The 17,283-nt window shown below is 25.8% G+C and overlaps 5 protein-coding genes across 10 annotated transcripts; 3 read left to right on the top strand and 2 right to left on the bottom strand.

The window, feature by feature from the left end:
* The first annotated feature begins 909 nt into the window (after positions 1-909).
* Positions 910-1,867, top strand: LOC132915521 (uncharacterized). Its single transcript, XM_060975400.1, has 3 exons — positions 910-1,161; positions 1,476-1,619; positions 1,683-1,867. Exons 1-3 carry the CDS (start codon positions 1,024-1,026, stop codon positions 1,749-1,751), a joined length of 351 nt encoding a protein of 116 aa, XP_060831383.1. The 5' UTR covers positions 910-1,023; the 3' UTR covers positions 1,752-1,867.
* LOC132915513 (trafficking protein particle complex subunit 5) lies at positions 1,650-2,966 on the bottom strand. The gene is made up of 3 exons (XM_060975389.1): positions 2,680-2,966; positions 2,307-2,616; positions 1,650-2,220 (listed from the first exon to the last, which is right to left on the bottom strand). The coding sequence occupies exons 1-3, from the start codon at positions 2,844-2,846 to the stop codon at positions 2,122-2,124; spliced, it is 576 nt and encodes a 191-aa protein (XP_060831372.1). The 5' UTR covers positions 2,847-2,966; the 3' UTR covers positions 1,650-2,121.
* On the bottom strand, positions 2,307-7,642 carry LOC132915455 (tRNA (34-2'-O)-methyltransferase regulator WDR6). 3 transcript variants are annotated; one of them, XM_060975261.1, is made up of 14 exons: positions 7,404-7,642; positions 7,097-7,274; positions 6,834-7,007; positions 6,627-6,771; positions 6,297-6,545; positions 5,810-6,224; positions 5,596-5,742; positions 5,102-5,511; positions 4,825-5,007; positions 4,239-4,750; positions 3,593-4,035; positions 3,257-3,422; positions 3,063-3,152; positions 2,307-2,502 (listed from the first exon to the last, which is right to left on the bottom strand). In XM_060975261.1, the coding sequence occupies exons 1-13, from the start codon at positions 7,468-7,470 to the stop codon at positions 3,098-3,100; spliced, it is 3,144 nt and encodes a 1,047-aa protein (XP_060831244.1). In that variant the 5' UTR covers positions 7,471-7,642; the 3' UTR covers positions 2,307-2,502; positions 3,063-3,097. The 3 variants fall into 3 exon arrangements, with proteins under 3 accessions (XP_060831244.1, XP_060831243.1, XP_060831245.1); XM_060975260.1 differs by lacking the exon at positions 2,307-2,502 and adding an exon at positions 2,680-2,734; XM_060975262.1 differs by lacking the exons at positions 2,307-2,502; positions 3,063-3,152 and having other exon boundaries at positions 3,279-3,433.
* On the top strand, positions 7,336-9,282 carry LOC132915510 (putative glutathione-specific gamma-glutamylcyclotransferase 2). Of its 3 annotated transcripts, none has more exons than XM_060975384.1 (3): positions 7,336-7,435; positions 7,985-8,189; positions 8,602-9,282. In XM_060975384.1, exons 2-3 carry the CDS (start codon positions 8,055-8,057, stop codon positions 9,139-9,141), a joined length of 675 nt encoding a protein of 224 aa, XP_060831367.1. In that variant the 5' UTR covers positions 7,336-7,435; positions 7,985-8,054; the 3' UTR covers positions 9,142-9,282. The 3 variants fall into 3 exon arrangements, with proteins under 3 accessions (XP_060831367.1, XP_060831368.1, XP_060831366.1); XM_060975385.1 differs by lacking the exon at positions 7,336-7,435 and adding an exon at positions 7,636-7,745; XM_060975383.1 differs by lacking the exon at positions 7,336-7,435 and having other exon boundaries at positions 7,861-8,189.
* A 1,408-nt stretch (positions 9,283-10,690) lies between these two features.
* On the top strand, positions 10,691-16,539 carry LOC132915496 (cyclin G). 2 transcript variants are annotated; one of them, XM_060975360.1, is made up of 7 exons: positions 10,691-10,836; positions 13,480-13,727; positions 13,826-14,242; positions 14,324-14,578; positions 14,663-14,871; positions 15,008-15,075; positions 15,172-16,539. In XM_060975360.1, the coding sequence occupies exons 2-6, from the start codon at positions 13,608-13,610 to the stop codon at positions 15,051-15,053; spliced, it is 1,047 nt and encodes a 348-aa protein (XP_060831343.1). In that variant the 5' UTR covers positions 10,691-10,836; positions 13,480-13,607; the 3' UTR covers positions 15,054-15,075; positions 15,172-16,539. The 2 variants fall into 2 exon arrangements, with proteins under 2 accessions (XP_060831343.1, XP_060831344.1); XM_060975361.1 differs by lacking the exon at positions 10,691-10,836 and adding an exon at positions 11,744-11,879.
* Positions 16,540-17,283: the final 744 nt, after the last annotated feature.

Here is a 17,283-nt window from a genome sequence, read left to right as displayed (position 1 = left end):
AATATTATACATATATTATGTAATAACTAAATTAATAACACAGTTTTAATAAAATTTCAATTCATTGGGAAATACTGAAATATAGAGTATCGTATAATCTTTATCTATTCACATGCATCCGGATATTTTATGTAAATCGATTTGAATATTATCCTCCACAATACATTGCAGTTGTCATTTGTCATGTGATTTTGATAAATGTTTAGCAACCCACATTTCAAACATACGTGTCTATATATGAGTAATGTATTTTATCGCAAGCAATGTTTACGCATTCTTTACATTCAGTCTTTATAATCTATCGACACTATTTAAACTATTTATTTAACTATTTAAACTATTCTTACAAACAATAGTAATGTAGATCTAACTACTAATTATCAGTAGATAATTATCAGTAGATAATATGTCAATAAGCAATAATGTAAAACAGATATAAAGTATAATTATCGCTAAATGTATATTTCATTTTAAGATTATCATGGACGAAAGTCCAATACAATAAACGAAACTGCTAATACTACTACTACTATTATTTATTGTTACTTTTTATTTCATACATATAACAATTAGTAATTATTTTATTTATTTTCATTAATCATTCTTGTACAAATCAGATGATATACATATACATGTATATGATAAACTTTCTACTTTTACTTACGTGTTATTACTTGAATTGAATTCTAGATATTAAATTTGGCATAATCTCTAAATTTCATTAAAATAGTACGTATCAGAAAATTAAAAAGTATTATTATATATTATTATGTTTATATATCACATATATGTATTAAATATTATATATATTATATATATTAACAACTAAATGTTCATCAAAGACTTCTCTAACACAAATTCTATATATGGATTCTACATATATATGTGTATGTATATACAGATTTATCAAAAATATAGGTAACCTACGCCGCTGCTGCAGTTTACAGTTGCAAGGAGTTCTAAGCAACTTTTGCAATTTGTTACGTACTCCTTCTGAACAGTGCAAATTTTCTGCTGGAAAAGATGTGCGCTCAGAAAATAGAATCCTTCGATATATCAAAAAAACAACAAGCAATACTACAATGGAAATACGCGAAAAGAATTCAATTACGTCAAAAATATTTAAAAGAATGTCTCAACCCATCGATGCAAGTAATGCCCGTACGTATTGATAATTTTTTAACCTTACTTATATAGATTTAATAATAATTTCCGTTATATCTGAAAAAATGTAGCTCATTTAGATTCATATCTAATTATGTAATGTATGCTTAGTTATTTTAGGTAATTATTAATTTAATTATGGAATAGTCTCATAATTTCATGCAAAAAATGTAATTATGTAACAAGTATTGTATTTTTTTCATTGATATAAATTACACGAAATTATCGTTAAAAATCACTTTAATATTAATTTTGTTAATTATTAAAAGACCTTATGATATTTGTATTAAATACGTAATTATTTAATATAGGTGGATAGTGCAGTTCAGCGATTAATTTCATTGAGACATAACCACGATTATGTTTCAAATATAAAGCTTATGCCACATTTATTTTTTTCTTTCATGTTGCTTGGAGGCATATATTGTGGTGCATTAATTCTCGAGCAAGTGAAGGTATATTATTAAATGTTTGTTCAATGAGTATACCATGAATATAAAATTTTTTTTATTTTATAGGGTGCTGAAGAAAAATTATATCGTACTGGTCAAGTAGCATATGCTGATAGAGAATTTAAGTTTGCGTAATAACATTTCTTTTTCTAATTGTATATTTGTAGATCTTAAACTTACAATATATATATCAGTACCTGTACTGTAATACAATAAAATATAAAATGAGTACTTCATAAATAAACATAAAATGCTATAACAATGTACATGTCATTTTATTTGCTGGCATTTAATTTTCACACATATGATTCCATTTTCAATTAACGAAGGAAAATTATTATGAAATGCTGAAATGTTTATAATGTGTGAAAATAATTTAAATTAACCACAAACAAAACTAAGGGATTCTTTCTTTATATTTTTAATTCAAAGATATTCATTCCTTAATTGTATTGGAATATAAAATTTTATCTTGTTACTTTTAATCTTTTTCCTATGTCTTTAATTATCGATCTTCGAGTTGTTTGTCACGAGCAACAACTGCATCATCAAATTTAACCATATATGTTGTTCCTTTATGCCAATGTGCAGTGACTTTTGCTTGCTACAAATGCAAATATTTCCAATTAATTCATTACCCAAATAATTTTATAATTTAAACAGTGATATTGACAAAAATTTAATACTCACAAAACCACAATCACAAAGGATAGCTTCAACTATACCAGCAATAAAAGAAGCACAGTTTAGACTTCCTTTATCTTTTGGAACTGATATAAATTTATTTACTAGTGCCTCTTTTTCTATGATATAGTAAGTCCGTTCATCATCATTTGCATGTTCTAATTTATCAGCTTCACGACCAAACAATGACTTCCATACCGTACTTTTAATAAATAATAAAATATTTAATAATTTTATCTCGCGCTTTCCACCTTTTTCCCGTACAACGAGTAAATCTGTTACTCTATGACCAACCTCTGTACCTATCTCTGCCAATCTAACCAATAAATAGAAAATATTTGTATATAAGAATTTTTAATGAACTTGATTATTTACATACTTATTTTGTAATTCTGGTACGGTGTAAACTCGATTTTGACAGTACTGTACGAGTTCTGAAAACAGAAGTGCGAAACAACTCAAGCTAACCTCTCCCTTTCCCTTACTTAATGATTTATCAAGTATACTTGTTCGTGTTCGAACTGCTGATATTGTAATACTTGTCATTTCTATAAAATATTTAATATCTAAAGTAATATGTTACTTTCTTATAAACATTAACAAACAACACGACAATCGAATTAATAGCAACACTAAATTTATCTGATAGATTCGCCATCTGGTGATACTAAACAGAATTATTTATTATTTAAGCAAAAATGATAAAACTAAGTAAATATATATATGTTACTTTATTAATAAATTTTCAAGAAACGATATTACCTGACATCATAGTTTTTTATAATATATATTTCACGTTAGAGGATTAATATCTCAAATCCTCTACCATATACACATATGACTGGTTCATCACTAAAACAATTAAATTTTAATGCCAATATTAGTCAAACATTAATCCGTTAAAACATAATAATGCAGATTATAATAATTAAATATCATAGAAGCAATAAACATACTTTGAATTATACCATGAAGTTAAGCCTTTTACATCTGTTACAAATGTAAAGATTTTCTTCAAAAATGTTACAGATAAAGTGCTATTGTTATAATCATAATGATACATATTTACTTGCTGATCCACTCCAACGCTAAAAATTGTATTTCTTTCGTGAAATATTACTCCTGAAAAATATCTTTTCAAATTAATTGAATACTTTTATTACACATTTCTAGCTTTATTTTATTTTTATTCATTTATATTTTCTAATTGTAATTTAAGAAATACAGAATAAATATAAATAATGTTAAGCATTATTTAAAAATATATACTGACATAAAAATTGTAAACGTACCTGTAATTTGAGCAGCATGTGCAGTTGCAGTACTCCATTTTGATAACAATGAAATATGTAGTTCTTTCTTTTTACCTTCTAACTGAACTTTAAAACAAATAACATTGAACAAATTATCATCACCACCAGTTGCTAACAAATATTCGCTTTTTTCAATCACTTTTATGTCATATGAATTAATTCCAGATTGATGTAAATCAAACTTTGCAATGTGTGCATTTTTACAGTTGAGAAATTCTTGTTCTTCAATTTGTGGACATATTATAATCTTTGAAATAGTATCGGTGAAATCAATAAATCGACCGATTCCATCAGTGGACATTGTTAAGACAATTATTTTTTCATCATATGTTAAAACAGTTATTTTTGTTATACAACGATCCACACACTTCACATGTGCTTTGAGTGAAATACTTTTCATAGTAATATCATACAAAAATACTCTGCAAATAATATTTAAGTAAATATTTGAATAGAAAAATACCTTAATTTTCAAAAATTCATTTTAGATTACAAAAAATAAAGATTATATATATTTCTATGAATAATACAATAATACAATAATTTCTATAAATATTCATATGCACAAGTATATTTGTATAAAATACTACCTTGTAAATTCATAAATATTAAGCAAAAAATGTACCTTACAAATCCATCTGCACAAGCAACAAAGAGCAATATATAATGTAAATTTATAGAGCAACGATAAACTTCAATATCCATATATCGACTCTCAGGTTGCATATTGTAAGAATATTTAGATTCTTGCCACTGTTTTTTATGATAACGATCAAATCCATACAACATGTGAGATGTAATATCATGACAAGAAATATCTGTACTTTGTAAGGATGTTTTATTATCTTTTATATCAATTTCCCAAACTTTTAATTGTGCTCTTCCACCTCCCGAAAAAATGAGATATTTGTTGTAAAAAAGATTAGTTTGTAAATTTAAACAGTTTATAAATTTAACACTAGAGATGTGACCATCAAAAATACTCAATGTTTGAAAAGTGAGATTGTTTTTCATCAGTGTACTTGAGATGTAGCTTATGCGAAGAGTACTATCTTCACCTCCAGATATGAAAATATTATACTGACCAATTTTTGATATTGGATTGATGCAGTATATTTCCTTTGTATGGAAACCATTCTAAACATTTAAAATAATATGTTTTTAATTTCTATAAAAAAGTATAAAATCTTCAGTACGAAGAAATTACTCACCAATAAAACCGGTAACATGGAAGAAGTTAATGAAAAATCAGATACATATACTTGCTTATTACGAATATATACAAATGTAATAAGTTCATTTTGTAACATACAATCCCATGATCTATGCCCACCACCACAAGGAACTCTTATCAAAGTTCGATGATGGAACATACTATATATTATAAATTCTACCTATAAATAATAACGATGAAAGATAAAAAATGTAAAAGAAAATATATATGTACATATATATGTATAACATCTGTTTAAATACATATGTATGTACCTCTTTAAATCCTAGTATAAGAACATCATCAGAGGATTTTAAATGCCTGCTAATCCAATCCATTGGCATCTTTTGTTTATGTAAAGCACATAATAACTTTGCACTTTTATATTTATTTAATTCATAAAACTTTAACATTCCATCACGACCAGTAGATATTAATTTTGAATTCGAAACTATGAAACTTTGAATACCAATTTTTCCATGAACTTTAACAAAAGTTTGGATAGGTTTGTTTTTTGCTTCAGATACATTTGCTCCATTATATGATACAGATTTTTCAAGCTCAAAAACATGCATATTTCCAGTTCTATCTCCACACACTAGTAGTCCTTCATATAAAACAGCTGCTGTTAACCAACGTTCTCGACTATATGGTAACAAACATATTGATTCTATATTAATTAATCCTGTACAAAATAAAAATTATAAAAATTAAATGGAAATTTAAATTTTACTAAACAACAGATTATTCTATATTTTATAAAATATACCTCCTTCTGTAAAATTAAATATTTTTAAAATTCCATTTAGGCCACAAATTACTAATTTATTATCTCCCAGCCACTGTACAGAAAATATTTGTGATTCCATTATCTTTGTTTCTATAATCTGTTGTAATTCTTTATTAGCTGCAACTTCTAAAATCATTATGTACAATACTCTTAATGATTAATGCAATTTTATCAAACTTTAGTATTACTTTACCTTTGTATATTGTTATATATCCATCTCTTGATGCAAAACAAACATAGGTATGGCATAAAGAAACTTCCATAACACAATATGTACTATATTTCTTTAAATACAATGACCCTAGCAAACTATTATAACAACTGTTAAATATAAATAAAGTAGAATTTTCATCAAAAATTAAAAGGTTACCACTTCTCAAGTAACAAACATATTTTGGCAAAGCACATGCATGTACTTTTGGTATTAATACAGCTTTTTGAACATAATCATTAACAAAAGGCCATGCATAAACTGCACCATCAGCACCACCAGTGAAAACACTTTTATTATCATTTGATATTTCAATACTCCATATAGCAGCACCATGATGAGCACAAACTTTGTTAAGTAGTTTACCATCCAATGACCAGATGCATATAAGAGAATCCTTCGATTATGAACATGAAAATAAATTATCTTTATTATCAATTGTTTACTATGTATACATAATGATATATACCTCTCCTATTGTAAATAAAATTTCATTTTTAATGATAGATTTCCACACTCTAGCTGTATGACCAAACATCGTTCGCATTAGTTTTATATTAATTTCTTTCCAATTTGTTTTCACTGATTTTCTTTCCAATGTAAGCTTACAGTCTTTACTTTTGTTGTTATTTATTTTCCATAATCTGACTGTTCTGTCATCTGAGGTAGAACAAATAATTTGTGTAGCTATATCATATGTGATTGAAAAGATTACACCCTAGAATTCAATTCATTTGCATTCTTAAACTTTAACATAATGCATAAAAAAAGACATTGCTTTAGGTAATATATTACGAACATTATGCCCCTGTAAACGATGTAAAACCGGAGATACTCTAGAATGATAAGTATAATTTATTTGCCATATCAATATTTCTTGATATACAGTTCCACTAAAAATGATTAGATCTCTATTACTGTTATTTAATATGGAGCCAGCATATCTAATAATAAAGTTAAGATTAATGTTAAAACATTTTGTTTAAATATATAGATATAAGGATACAGAATACATCTTTCTTCGCAACATATGCTTTGATAACATTCACTAGATACGTTATAAATACAAACATTATTGTGTGCTAAAAGAATACATAGATAATCGCATTCATTAAACATCACCCATTCTGCTGCCACAATCCAATCATTAAGTCTTTTTTTACTAGAATCTTCTTCAATTCTAAAATATATACTTTCTTATGGATATATGGATAAATAAAGTATAATACTTAATAAAACGAATATTATATGTATAGTACTTAAACATACATTAATGTTTCTTGTTTATGGTAAATTTTATATGTAGAAAAATAGTTAGCACCAAAAACAGTTAATTTGTTTTTAGGACCCTCAACAATTCCATGTATATTATATGGATAAAGACAATTTATTTTTTTTTCCAATTTGTATGTGTTGGCATTAAAAATGTATAATACACATCCCATACCTATGTACAATTTGAAAAGGAAATTATAAAAATTACAAAATATAAATATATATTACCGTTTAAACAGAGAAATGTAGATTTGGCTATAACTTTTATTTATTGTGAAAAAATTACATATATGATACTAACCTACAAAAATGAAATTATCAACACAGCGAATGGCAAGTACATCGGTACATAGAAATTTTGAAAACATTTTAAATATTAAGTTTTACTATCAAATACTTTTAATAACCGTATATTAAAATAAAATCATCTATTAGTCAATAGACATTAAAATTTACACATTTAAATCAATATGAAAATTCGTTCTCTCTACACACATGAAAATTTGAACATTCGTGTGATTATTTGATGTACTTTTCATTAAATATGTATATGTACTGTATACTATGTACATATATGATGTTCATAATTTCTCTCAATATACATACTAATTTAAAATTACTTTGGACAAAAGATTAGAAAAAGGTATTTTTTAAATGATAAAAATGGCGTAATGTCGAAGAAACAATAAATTTGTTCGAAATAATTATATTTCATAAACCATTATTCAAAATTTTAGTGTAAAGTATATTTTGACTGTTTTAAAACTTTTACTAAACAGTCTATGTATCTGTCGTCTTAATAATTTAATGTGAATTCAATATTAAATATGTTTTAGGAGAATAGGAAATACTATCTTACTTGGAATTTATATATTTTTACAGAAAAATATAATTTTAAATGAAAAGTTCAAACAATCATTAAGGCAATTAATATTTAACAAGAAAAGTAATAATGTGGGTGTTTGGTTATGGTTCACTGATATGGAAAGCGGACTTTCCTTACGAAGAAATTCTCGTTGGATACATCAAAGGATATATCAGAAGATTTTACCAGAAAAGTATAGATCATAGAGGAATACCTAGTAGAGTGCGTATTATAATTATTGTATGTTAAACTTCTTTAAGTAATTTTTTTCACTTAAAACATCTTTTAACATTTGCGATTAAGTTATGTACGTTTTTAAAATTTCAAATTTCAAATTAATTTGGGATTTTTTTTTCTTTTTTTTTGTGTTTTGAAAATAATGTTTTGCAATTAAAGGATTAATTAGTTTTCTTTAAGAAAAGTAAAAATTAATTCTTGTATTTATTTCTTCATTAATAGAATTTGATACGTGTGGTTATTTAAAAATAGTGTCTAAAAATTTAGATATTACATTAAATGTAAATTATTTTATTACTTATTAACAACTCATGTTATGTTGACTTTTATGTAATGTATAATACATAGTTTTTAAGTATACAAACACTTTTAATAACCGTATGGTATTTTGTTATAGCCTGGTCGTGTTGTAACATTACTTAATTCTGATAATCCTAATGATGAAGTATGGGGTGTTGCTTATAGAATATCACCCCAAAATATAGATAAAGTAGTAAAACACTTGGATTACAGAGAAAAAGGAGGTTATGAAAGAAAAAGTGTTTCCTTTTATCCATCTTATTCCATTAAAAATACTACACCATATTCTTTAACAAATAATACTTTTCCAAATGATCTTAAAAATAAAAAACTATTATCATCAGTTTCAGAAAATATGCCATTTTATATTACAATTTACATAGGTGGTGAAGATAATCCAAATTATGCAGGTGTAGAAGACATATATACAATAGCAAAACAGATACTAGTGTCTCATGGTCCTAGTGGAACAAATACAGAATATTTATATAATTTGGCATCTGCAATGCGAGTAATAGCACCAGGTATAAATGATGAACATTTATATACACTTGAGACAACTGTGAAAATGTTAGAGCAAGAAAAAAATACGGAAATGAAATTGGATAAAAATTTATGTGATAGTGAGAATGGATAAGAAATATGTTTCTTTAATAATATATTTCAGAGCTGAATAATGTAACCAAAAGTTTGTACCTAAAACTTTGGAAAATAGGCAAATTATTTGTATTATCTGTGTAATTAGAAAAAATAAATAAAATCTTTGTATAGTATGAAATTTTATACTTTCACATAATATAAATAAAAGTAATCTATAATTGATAATAGGAATGTATAATAAAATGGGACGTTATTTTTATTATAATATATTACCATATAGTATTCCTGTTTAAATATCTATCAATTTGTACATAATAAGAATGAGTGATTGTAAAAAGCTTCATTTTATAAAATGTATAAATGTATTCAAAAATCATTTTTGTTTACTATTTATACATGTATAAATATATATTATGTTAACCAATGAAGTAGCATAACAAATGTAAAAATTAAAAGCTAGTTCATAAACGACATCTATGGAATACTAATAGTTCAAAAAAATTTTTCTATATTAAATCATCTAATTTTACAAAAATGATCACATACTATTAACTTATGTATACTTAAGGTTCCTAACTGTAATATTGAGAAAGGAAATGTCAAGAATAAAATGATTATATCAGTAGATTTTAACAAAAGTATTGTACATATTGCTGGAATACATATATGTGCATCATTTTAAATTTTTAGTATTGCAATAAAATTAAGATCATTAATCTATATTATTATTACTATTATTTATTTATTACTTATTTTGTTTATCCTTTCAGACCTTGTGAAGCTTTGGTCTTTACATCTTATCATCTATTTTGTTCTAATATTTTGCAGCACAATAATATAGATACAATAAGATAAGTAAAATATTAATAAATTTAACATATAAACTTAAGATCCAGTAACAAGTTAATACTGCTACAACAAAATAAAATAACATATACATAGATATAAATGTTTGGGGGAGGGGGGGGAAAGGGTGAGTGATATTTGAAGGAAACATGAGGCTTCCAGGTGATTAGATAAAGGTCATGGAAGTTACTCAGAGTGGTCCTTGACCAATCAGGCCATTACAATTAGCTAAATTACCCATCGAAAATAATTGCATTTATTGCACTCTCGACTATTGAGAACATGATGATCATAGAAAATTACAGGCATTGTTACCATTGCTGAATAAAATCATGATAAATACTAGTGTCCCGACTTAAAAATAGCCTCTTGTCTTCGAAAGCGGGTGTCAAAAAGTTATCTACGGAAATCCTCACGTTTTTTGTTCCTATGCTACGTAATTAATCTACATGTTAACACTATTTAATACCAATACCGTTCCTAACATTAAATTTAAAGTTATGAAATAATGCTATATTCAAACTAGATTTATAAATAGAACATTCAATTCTAAAATTAATGAAAATTGCTTAAAATAATATAATTGTAATGAAAATAATAAATTATCTAAATATATATATATATATCTAAATATATATTATCTAAATATCACATTTAAAATTTTTCGCGGAGTGATTTACGCTTATGGAAGGACTATTACGCATGAGCGTATAGAAACTCGTAATGATCAGCTGAACGTTCATGACTTCGCCATTTCTTATTGTTAAAACAACTGTCAAACGGAATAGTTCGTTCGTGAATCTGTTTCCTATCCGTATCGACAAATACGATAAAAAAGCCAAGATTGGGTGATCTATCGACGTAACAGCGTTTCGGACGCATCCGGGTAAATCTTTGCTTTTTTTTTTGTAAATATCGTTGTAGTGCATAAAGTGTTTATAAAATATATGTTCAAATGTCTAACTAAAACAAAATGGTGGTAATGAGAACAGAGAAAGAGTTCGACGAATATACATACTGTATATATGTACTTCTAATTATTTGATTATTTATGATATCTCTTCTATATGATATAATATAAATTAGTTAAGATGATAATGAGAAAGCTTTTGACAATACTACAAAATTGGAACTTTATATATAACGAATAATTGCGATAAAAATCTAATTTTTCTTTCTGCAAATTAAATGACAGGAGTAAATGAGATCTCTATCTTTCTTGGCATTTGAGAGTAAATAGCATAATATTTATTTACGATTAGCGATAAAGAAAATGTGGATCGCTATGAAATTTATTTAATAATGGAATATGATAAATTGTATAAATTCGTGTCAAATATAGCAAAAATAAGATGAGATACTCTGTGTGTGTATGTGTGTGCGTGTTTGTGTGTGCGCGCGCGCGCGTGTATATATAAATATAAAAGATAAGAACTATATTCCACAGACTCGCATTCAACATTTTAAAGTTTGTTTTCATAAAGTTATTTTTTATTGTTCATTATTTACAATACATACATTTTTATTTTTGTTGAAATAATTTGTTAATTCTTATTTAAATGATCATTGAAATTCTATCATTTGCAAACAAATGGTTAAATTCGTTTATTAACCGAAGATTTCATACATTATTTGATCTTAATACTGCTTTACGGTTAACTTCGTGCAAATTCGTGCATATTCGTAGTAATTCGGATATTGCTCATCCGTGACGATTCGCATAGCAGATGCGAATTAACAGTATCATTCGAGTACGCGCTTATATAGAGTGTATACTTTGCTCTTCGTAAGAGGTTGCTCTTACGTAAAGAAAAAAACAATATATACCTATAGATTTTGATGATCCTGTGATTTCATAATAGCACATTGTCTAAAATAAATGATAAGTGTGTACATTAATTTGCTGTTATATATGGGAAAATATTATAAGTATGTATCTTGTTACTAACAACGAATTGATCGTTGATCAACATAAACATTTCTTTCATTAAGTGATACATTAATTGTTCATAAATTGCAAGGATCAATTTCTTTATAAACAATTTCCTCTGTTTTATATTTTTCATTATCCATATAAATCTTGTTTATATCTTGTCATTACCCATAATGTAATTCAAATCAAGCATCTCGTAGTAAGTGATAATATTATGAACTAAACCATTATTTCATATATCGTTTTATGATTTGTTTGCATATTTTCATTGCTAATTACTATCACCAATATAGTAATGTTTAAACAGCTTTTCGGGTCAGTGGAATTTATGTTTTTATAAACATATATATGTAAATATGTGATTTTAGTTTTTATACATATATCTTTCAAAAACCAATATTTTTTATTAAATCTTTTTATTTTATCCATGTTTCAGAACAAATTTGCATTGAACTTTTAATTTCAGTTAGATACTCTTCCTTATATTTAACATATTTAATTGAAAATATTTTTATTTGGACATTTTTGGCTTGTTTTGAATTGACGTATGATACAAATAATTGAAGACTTAGACATACTTAAGTTCTTTTAATTCTGACAGTACATTGCATCAGCTGGTCAATATCTTCTCGTTTTGCCGTTTTGATAATATATGACAACAATATGACTTAAGTATTACCAAATAAATAAATTACACATTTCTATTCGATATTTCGCAATAGAATATTCTCGAAAATCATTTTACAGTAGCCTATTATTACATTATAAATTATCGTTATATTATTTTGTCTTATTTTGCAAAATTTGTTAACTATTTCCTTATTATATCGATGACTTATATTTTTACAATATTCGACTTTTTTTATAATTCTATACCTTTATTACATTATCATTTTGTTTACATGATTTTGGAAGCGCTATTTATAAAATAGGACACTATTCTAAATTGAATTCTTTTAAATTAAACCAAAAATAATAAATTCAGCCCGTTTGTGATAATATATTTAAACATTTTATAATGGCTGTAGTTCTACAAAAATATTATCACGGGAAAGAATTTTGACTCAATTTATTTTAAAAAAGGAATCATAAAAGAAAAAGATACAAAATTGGAAGCGCTCGAAGTTATTTCGAATTATATATAGATGATTTTCTAGTACATTCCTGAAACTTTCAAGTATATAAATCTACTGATGGCGCGTGGATGCAAACTCGCACACCTTACACAATAGCAAAGAACAGAAGTAAAAATAAAGAGCTGGAATAAAATTTTTATAAGTTTTAATATTAAAATAATATCGGAACAATTGTCACGAAGAAAATATGGTCTTCTTATAGCATATTAAAAAAAAAAAAATTATTCTGATATTTGTTATTTCTCTGTGATTTATTAAAATAGTTAAGAAACTTAAACAATTTTTCAACTATATTTATGTTATTAAAGAATAAGTTATTTATCACAAACTGTTATGGTAAATTAAACATTCTAGAAACAGATGTATTTATTATCTTTAACATAATAGCCAGTGATAGATAATTTAGACAATAATAGATTTCTTAAACAATAATTTTAATATAAATATTTTCTGTTTATAGATACAAGGCTAGCCAGCTGCGCCATTCTTGTTGTGTGACATTCATATCATCAGCCACACTACGCATATTTTGCATTGCTTTATCTTTTAATTATTGCTGTAGTGAGCTGTCAGTCACACATTGCAGGAATGGACACATCGGGCTTGCCTGTACCGGATGCAATCCACCCGCTACTTGAACAATTGCAAGAAGCTTTAGTTCTTGAAGTAAAGTATCAACCTAACCTTCCGTTACCTAATATATCACAAGTATGTATATAAATCATATAGAATAATAGAACAATTGGATATCTGTAAAATATCATAAGTAATTTTATTTTATATGAAATATTTTTTTCTCCTTTCAGAATGACGACATAACAATTGGAGCTCGTGATGGATCAGCCCATGTTTTAAGGTGTTTGAAAGTATGGTATGATCTACCATCGGATGTATTTTTTATTGCCATCAATTTAATGGACCGTTTTTTAACAAAAATGAAAGCAAGACCAAAATATATGGCATGTATCAGTGTATCTGCTTTTCATATAGCTACTGTTCAGTTAGCACAGTCATTGGATGCTGATCACTTAGTCTCAATTTCTCAGTGCAAATGCACTGGAGGTGATCTTAAACGTATGTCAGAAGTAATACGGAATAAGTTAGAATGGGCACCTGGTACTCAACCTGTTACATCTTTAACTTTTCTTCGTTTATTCAATGCAATGTTTCTTGCAATTGCATCACAACTAGGGCTAGGAGACATGTATACCAGTATTGTAACGGTAATTATTTTTATTTATGTAAAAATAGAAGACTTGGTTATATTAATATAATGATATATCAATTTGATTGCTTTATTTTAGGAATCTGAGCTTCTACTTAGGTTAGAAATGGTTGCATGTGATGGTAATTGTGCAAGTTTGAAGTCGTCGGAAGTAGCACTTGTTCTACTCTGCACATACTTAGATGGTGCAGTGAACCGATTAGATACTAATACAGATATTCCCATATCTACTACTGCTATTCCTAGTTCCTCTACTATCAATACATCTGTAACATCAAGGCATCAAATGCTTAGACTTTTGGACTTTGCTATAGAACTTCAGAAAATATGTAAGGTAACGTTATAATAATATAATGAATTTTAAATATTGTAAATATAACAGGTAAAACAATAAGTGATTGGTATATTACGTTTATAGATTTCAGACACAAGCTTCTTTTCTACACATGAAGCTGTGGGTGCTGTATTGAGCAAATATAATGCTCAGGAGCAAACCCCTCACAGGCAAAGACTGATATGGAGATTATCTTCTCGTACAGCACGTCTTTTACGTCCAACTGATAAATTTACTTCTGTATTACCTGTTATCGCCGAACATACTCCGGTTCCTTCGCCGAGTAAAATTAGGTATACTTTCTATGCTCGTATGTTTGCATAATATTAAGTTTAGGAATTAAATTGAATATAAATATTAAGCATTTTGACAATTTGAACAAGTACTTTTTTATATATATTAATAGATTTACAACTTCCCTTTTTGTAGAAAAAATCGTAAGTTCGGTCGACGTCATGGAAATAAGAGACGTTAAGTGGCAGTATTGAGGCCTTAAAGTGAGTTACTATATTATCATACCAATTATAACTATAAATATTAGTAAAGTACGCAGAATATATTACAACTATATATGATGGTGGGTTATTTTTAAGGTGCTGAATCAGATGTTTAATATTTATTCAACATACCGAACAAGAGAAGAAATTAGACTTTAGTTTAAAAATAAAAATAAATTTTGTTAAAGGTTAAATAGAAAGTACAAATATTAATGTATTTATGTCGAATAGCAACAATTTGAAGTACCTCTTTTTATGTCAAAATTTGGTTTTTCATGTATGAAATGTATTGAAAGACACACACACACACACACATTTTCTACTTGTATTATATATTTTATAAACGAACGAGGAATTTCGTTCTCAAATTTATCAGTTATTGCTATTATATGAAATACGTGAGAGAGAGTGCCGTAAAAAGAAAATGAACAAGTCATGTGGTAGTAACATTGATGTGATATAATGTCCTTTATAATTCGTATATTATGAATAGAATATTATAAATATATGCATACACTTGCAAAACGTTAAAAACACAAAGAAATTAATTATATGTGAGTATAAATATAAAGTTAAAAAATTATTTTAAAAATGGTGAATTATAAAAGGTGAATAAAATTATTTAGGATGATCAAAATGTTTAAATAAATTTTAATGCTGAAAATTATGCAAATTTAAATTACTATTTAATGTTTTGTTGTGAGATTGTATTTATGTATCTAAGAAGCATACGAATGAATGTAAATAAGAAATTTTTTATTAAATGAGTTTCGAATATCTTCGTTAAGAAGAACAAACGTAACTGCATATTTACATTAAATGATTTAACCTTTTGTGATCAAATTATGATCTTTACATCTCTTATCACGCATTTTTTTTAGTGAATATATTATTTCAATGTTAATAATTAATTATTAATCTTTTTATATGTTAATTGGCTATCGATATTTAATAAATTGCAATTAAAAGAATCTTAGAAAGGAACAATTGCCTTCAATATATGTATGTAGGTCATACTTAATTTAAAAATTAGATAATGTTTTTGGACAAAATTCTTAGACGGTATTTCAAGAATATTATGTATATATTACATGTTGTGAATAAATACAATTAAGAGCACAAAAGGTTAGTAACAATCTTGGAAGCTTTGAGCGAACATTTTTGAAAATCAACAGAAAAAATATTAGCTGTGAAAGTATAATTACATGTAAAATTAATTTAAGATATATAGTATTATAAACTAAGAATAAGAATATTTTAAAGCCACAATTTGTGATAGGATTTTTTACTGACATAGATTTTAAATGTGGCAAATTACTGAAATCTAACCACAATAGTCTTAAGCATTTAATAATTAAATTTTTCGTCTATAATAATTCATTATCTTGTCTTTTACATTTTGTATCACTCCTATGGCATTAAAATGAATACAAAAAACGTAAAATAAACGAAACTTCAAATGAAGTATAAATGACTTATATATTAGTAATATTTCATTCAATTGTTACATAATAAAACAAAAAATTAGTTCCAGAAAAATAAAACAATGTTTTTATTGCTTATAAACTACTTTACTCCTTAATTACATATATATAAATGTTATTTATAATATATCTCACAATGTTAATATTACAAATTAATGTCATATTTAAAGACAAAAGATCAATTTTTACTTTATGTATTTATATTTTCAAGTAGTTTATGTTAGCCATAAGTAATATTTATATGCTCTCAAAACTTTCATTATTAAAGTATTTTATGGCAACAAATTATTAGCTGTTAAATAGTTGAATATGACTCTTACATTTTATCATTAATTATCAGCCAATATCGTTAATACTAAAATTTGTCAAAAATAAAAATTCTGGTAAATATATCTTTCTATATTATGTTACCTAAATAAATGTATAAAAGTTTTTTATAAAATAATGTTCTATAAAATACAATTTTTTTTCTTTCATATCGAAAGAATTATATTTAAATATGGGATTAATAAACATTTAAGAGAAATATGAAATATTTTATGAACTATTTATTTTTTATATATAATTATTATATAATAATTATTATAAGAAACATAATACAAAATAAATAATGTTATAAATTTATTTGAATAATTTCATGATCCATAGATCACAACTTATTATATTTATATTAATTATGTTGCTTCAAAATATTAAGAAGTTATTATTCCAGAAAAGATAAATA

The sequence above is a fragment of the Bombus pascuorum genome, chromosome 17 (assembly GCF_905332965.1).
Source record: "Bombus pascuorum chromosome 17, iyBomPasc1.1, whole genome shotgun sequence".
Lineage (NCBI taxonomy): Eukaryota > Metazoa > Arthropoda > Insecta > Hymenoptera > Apidae > Bombus > Bombus pascuorum.
The sequence above is the reverse complement of the archived record's forward strand: the minus strand, read 5'-3'. Positions and strand labels throughout refer to the sequence as shown.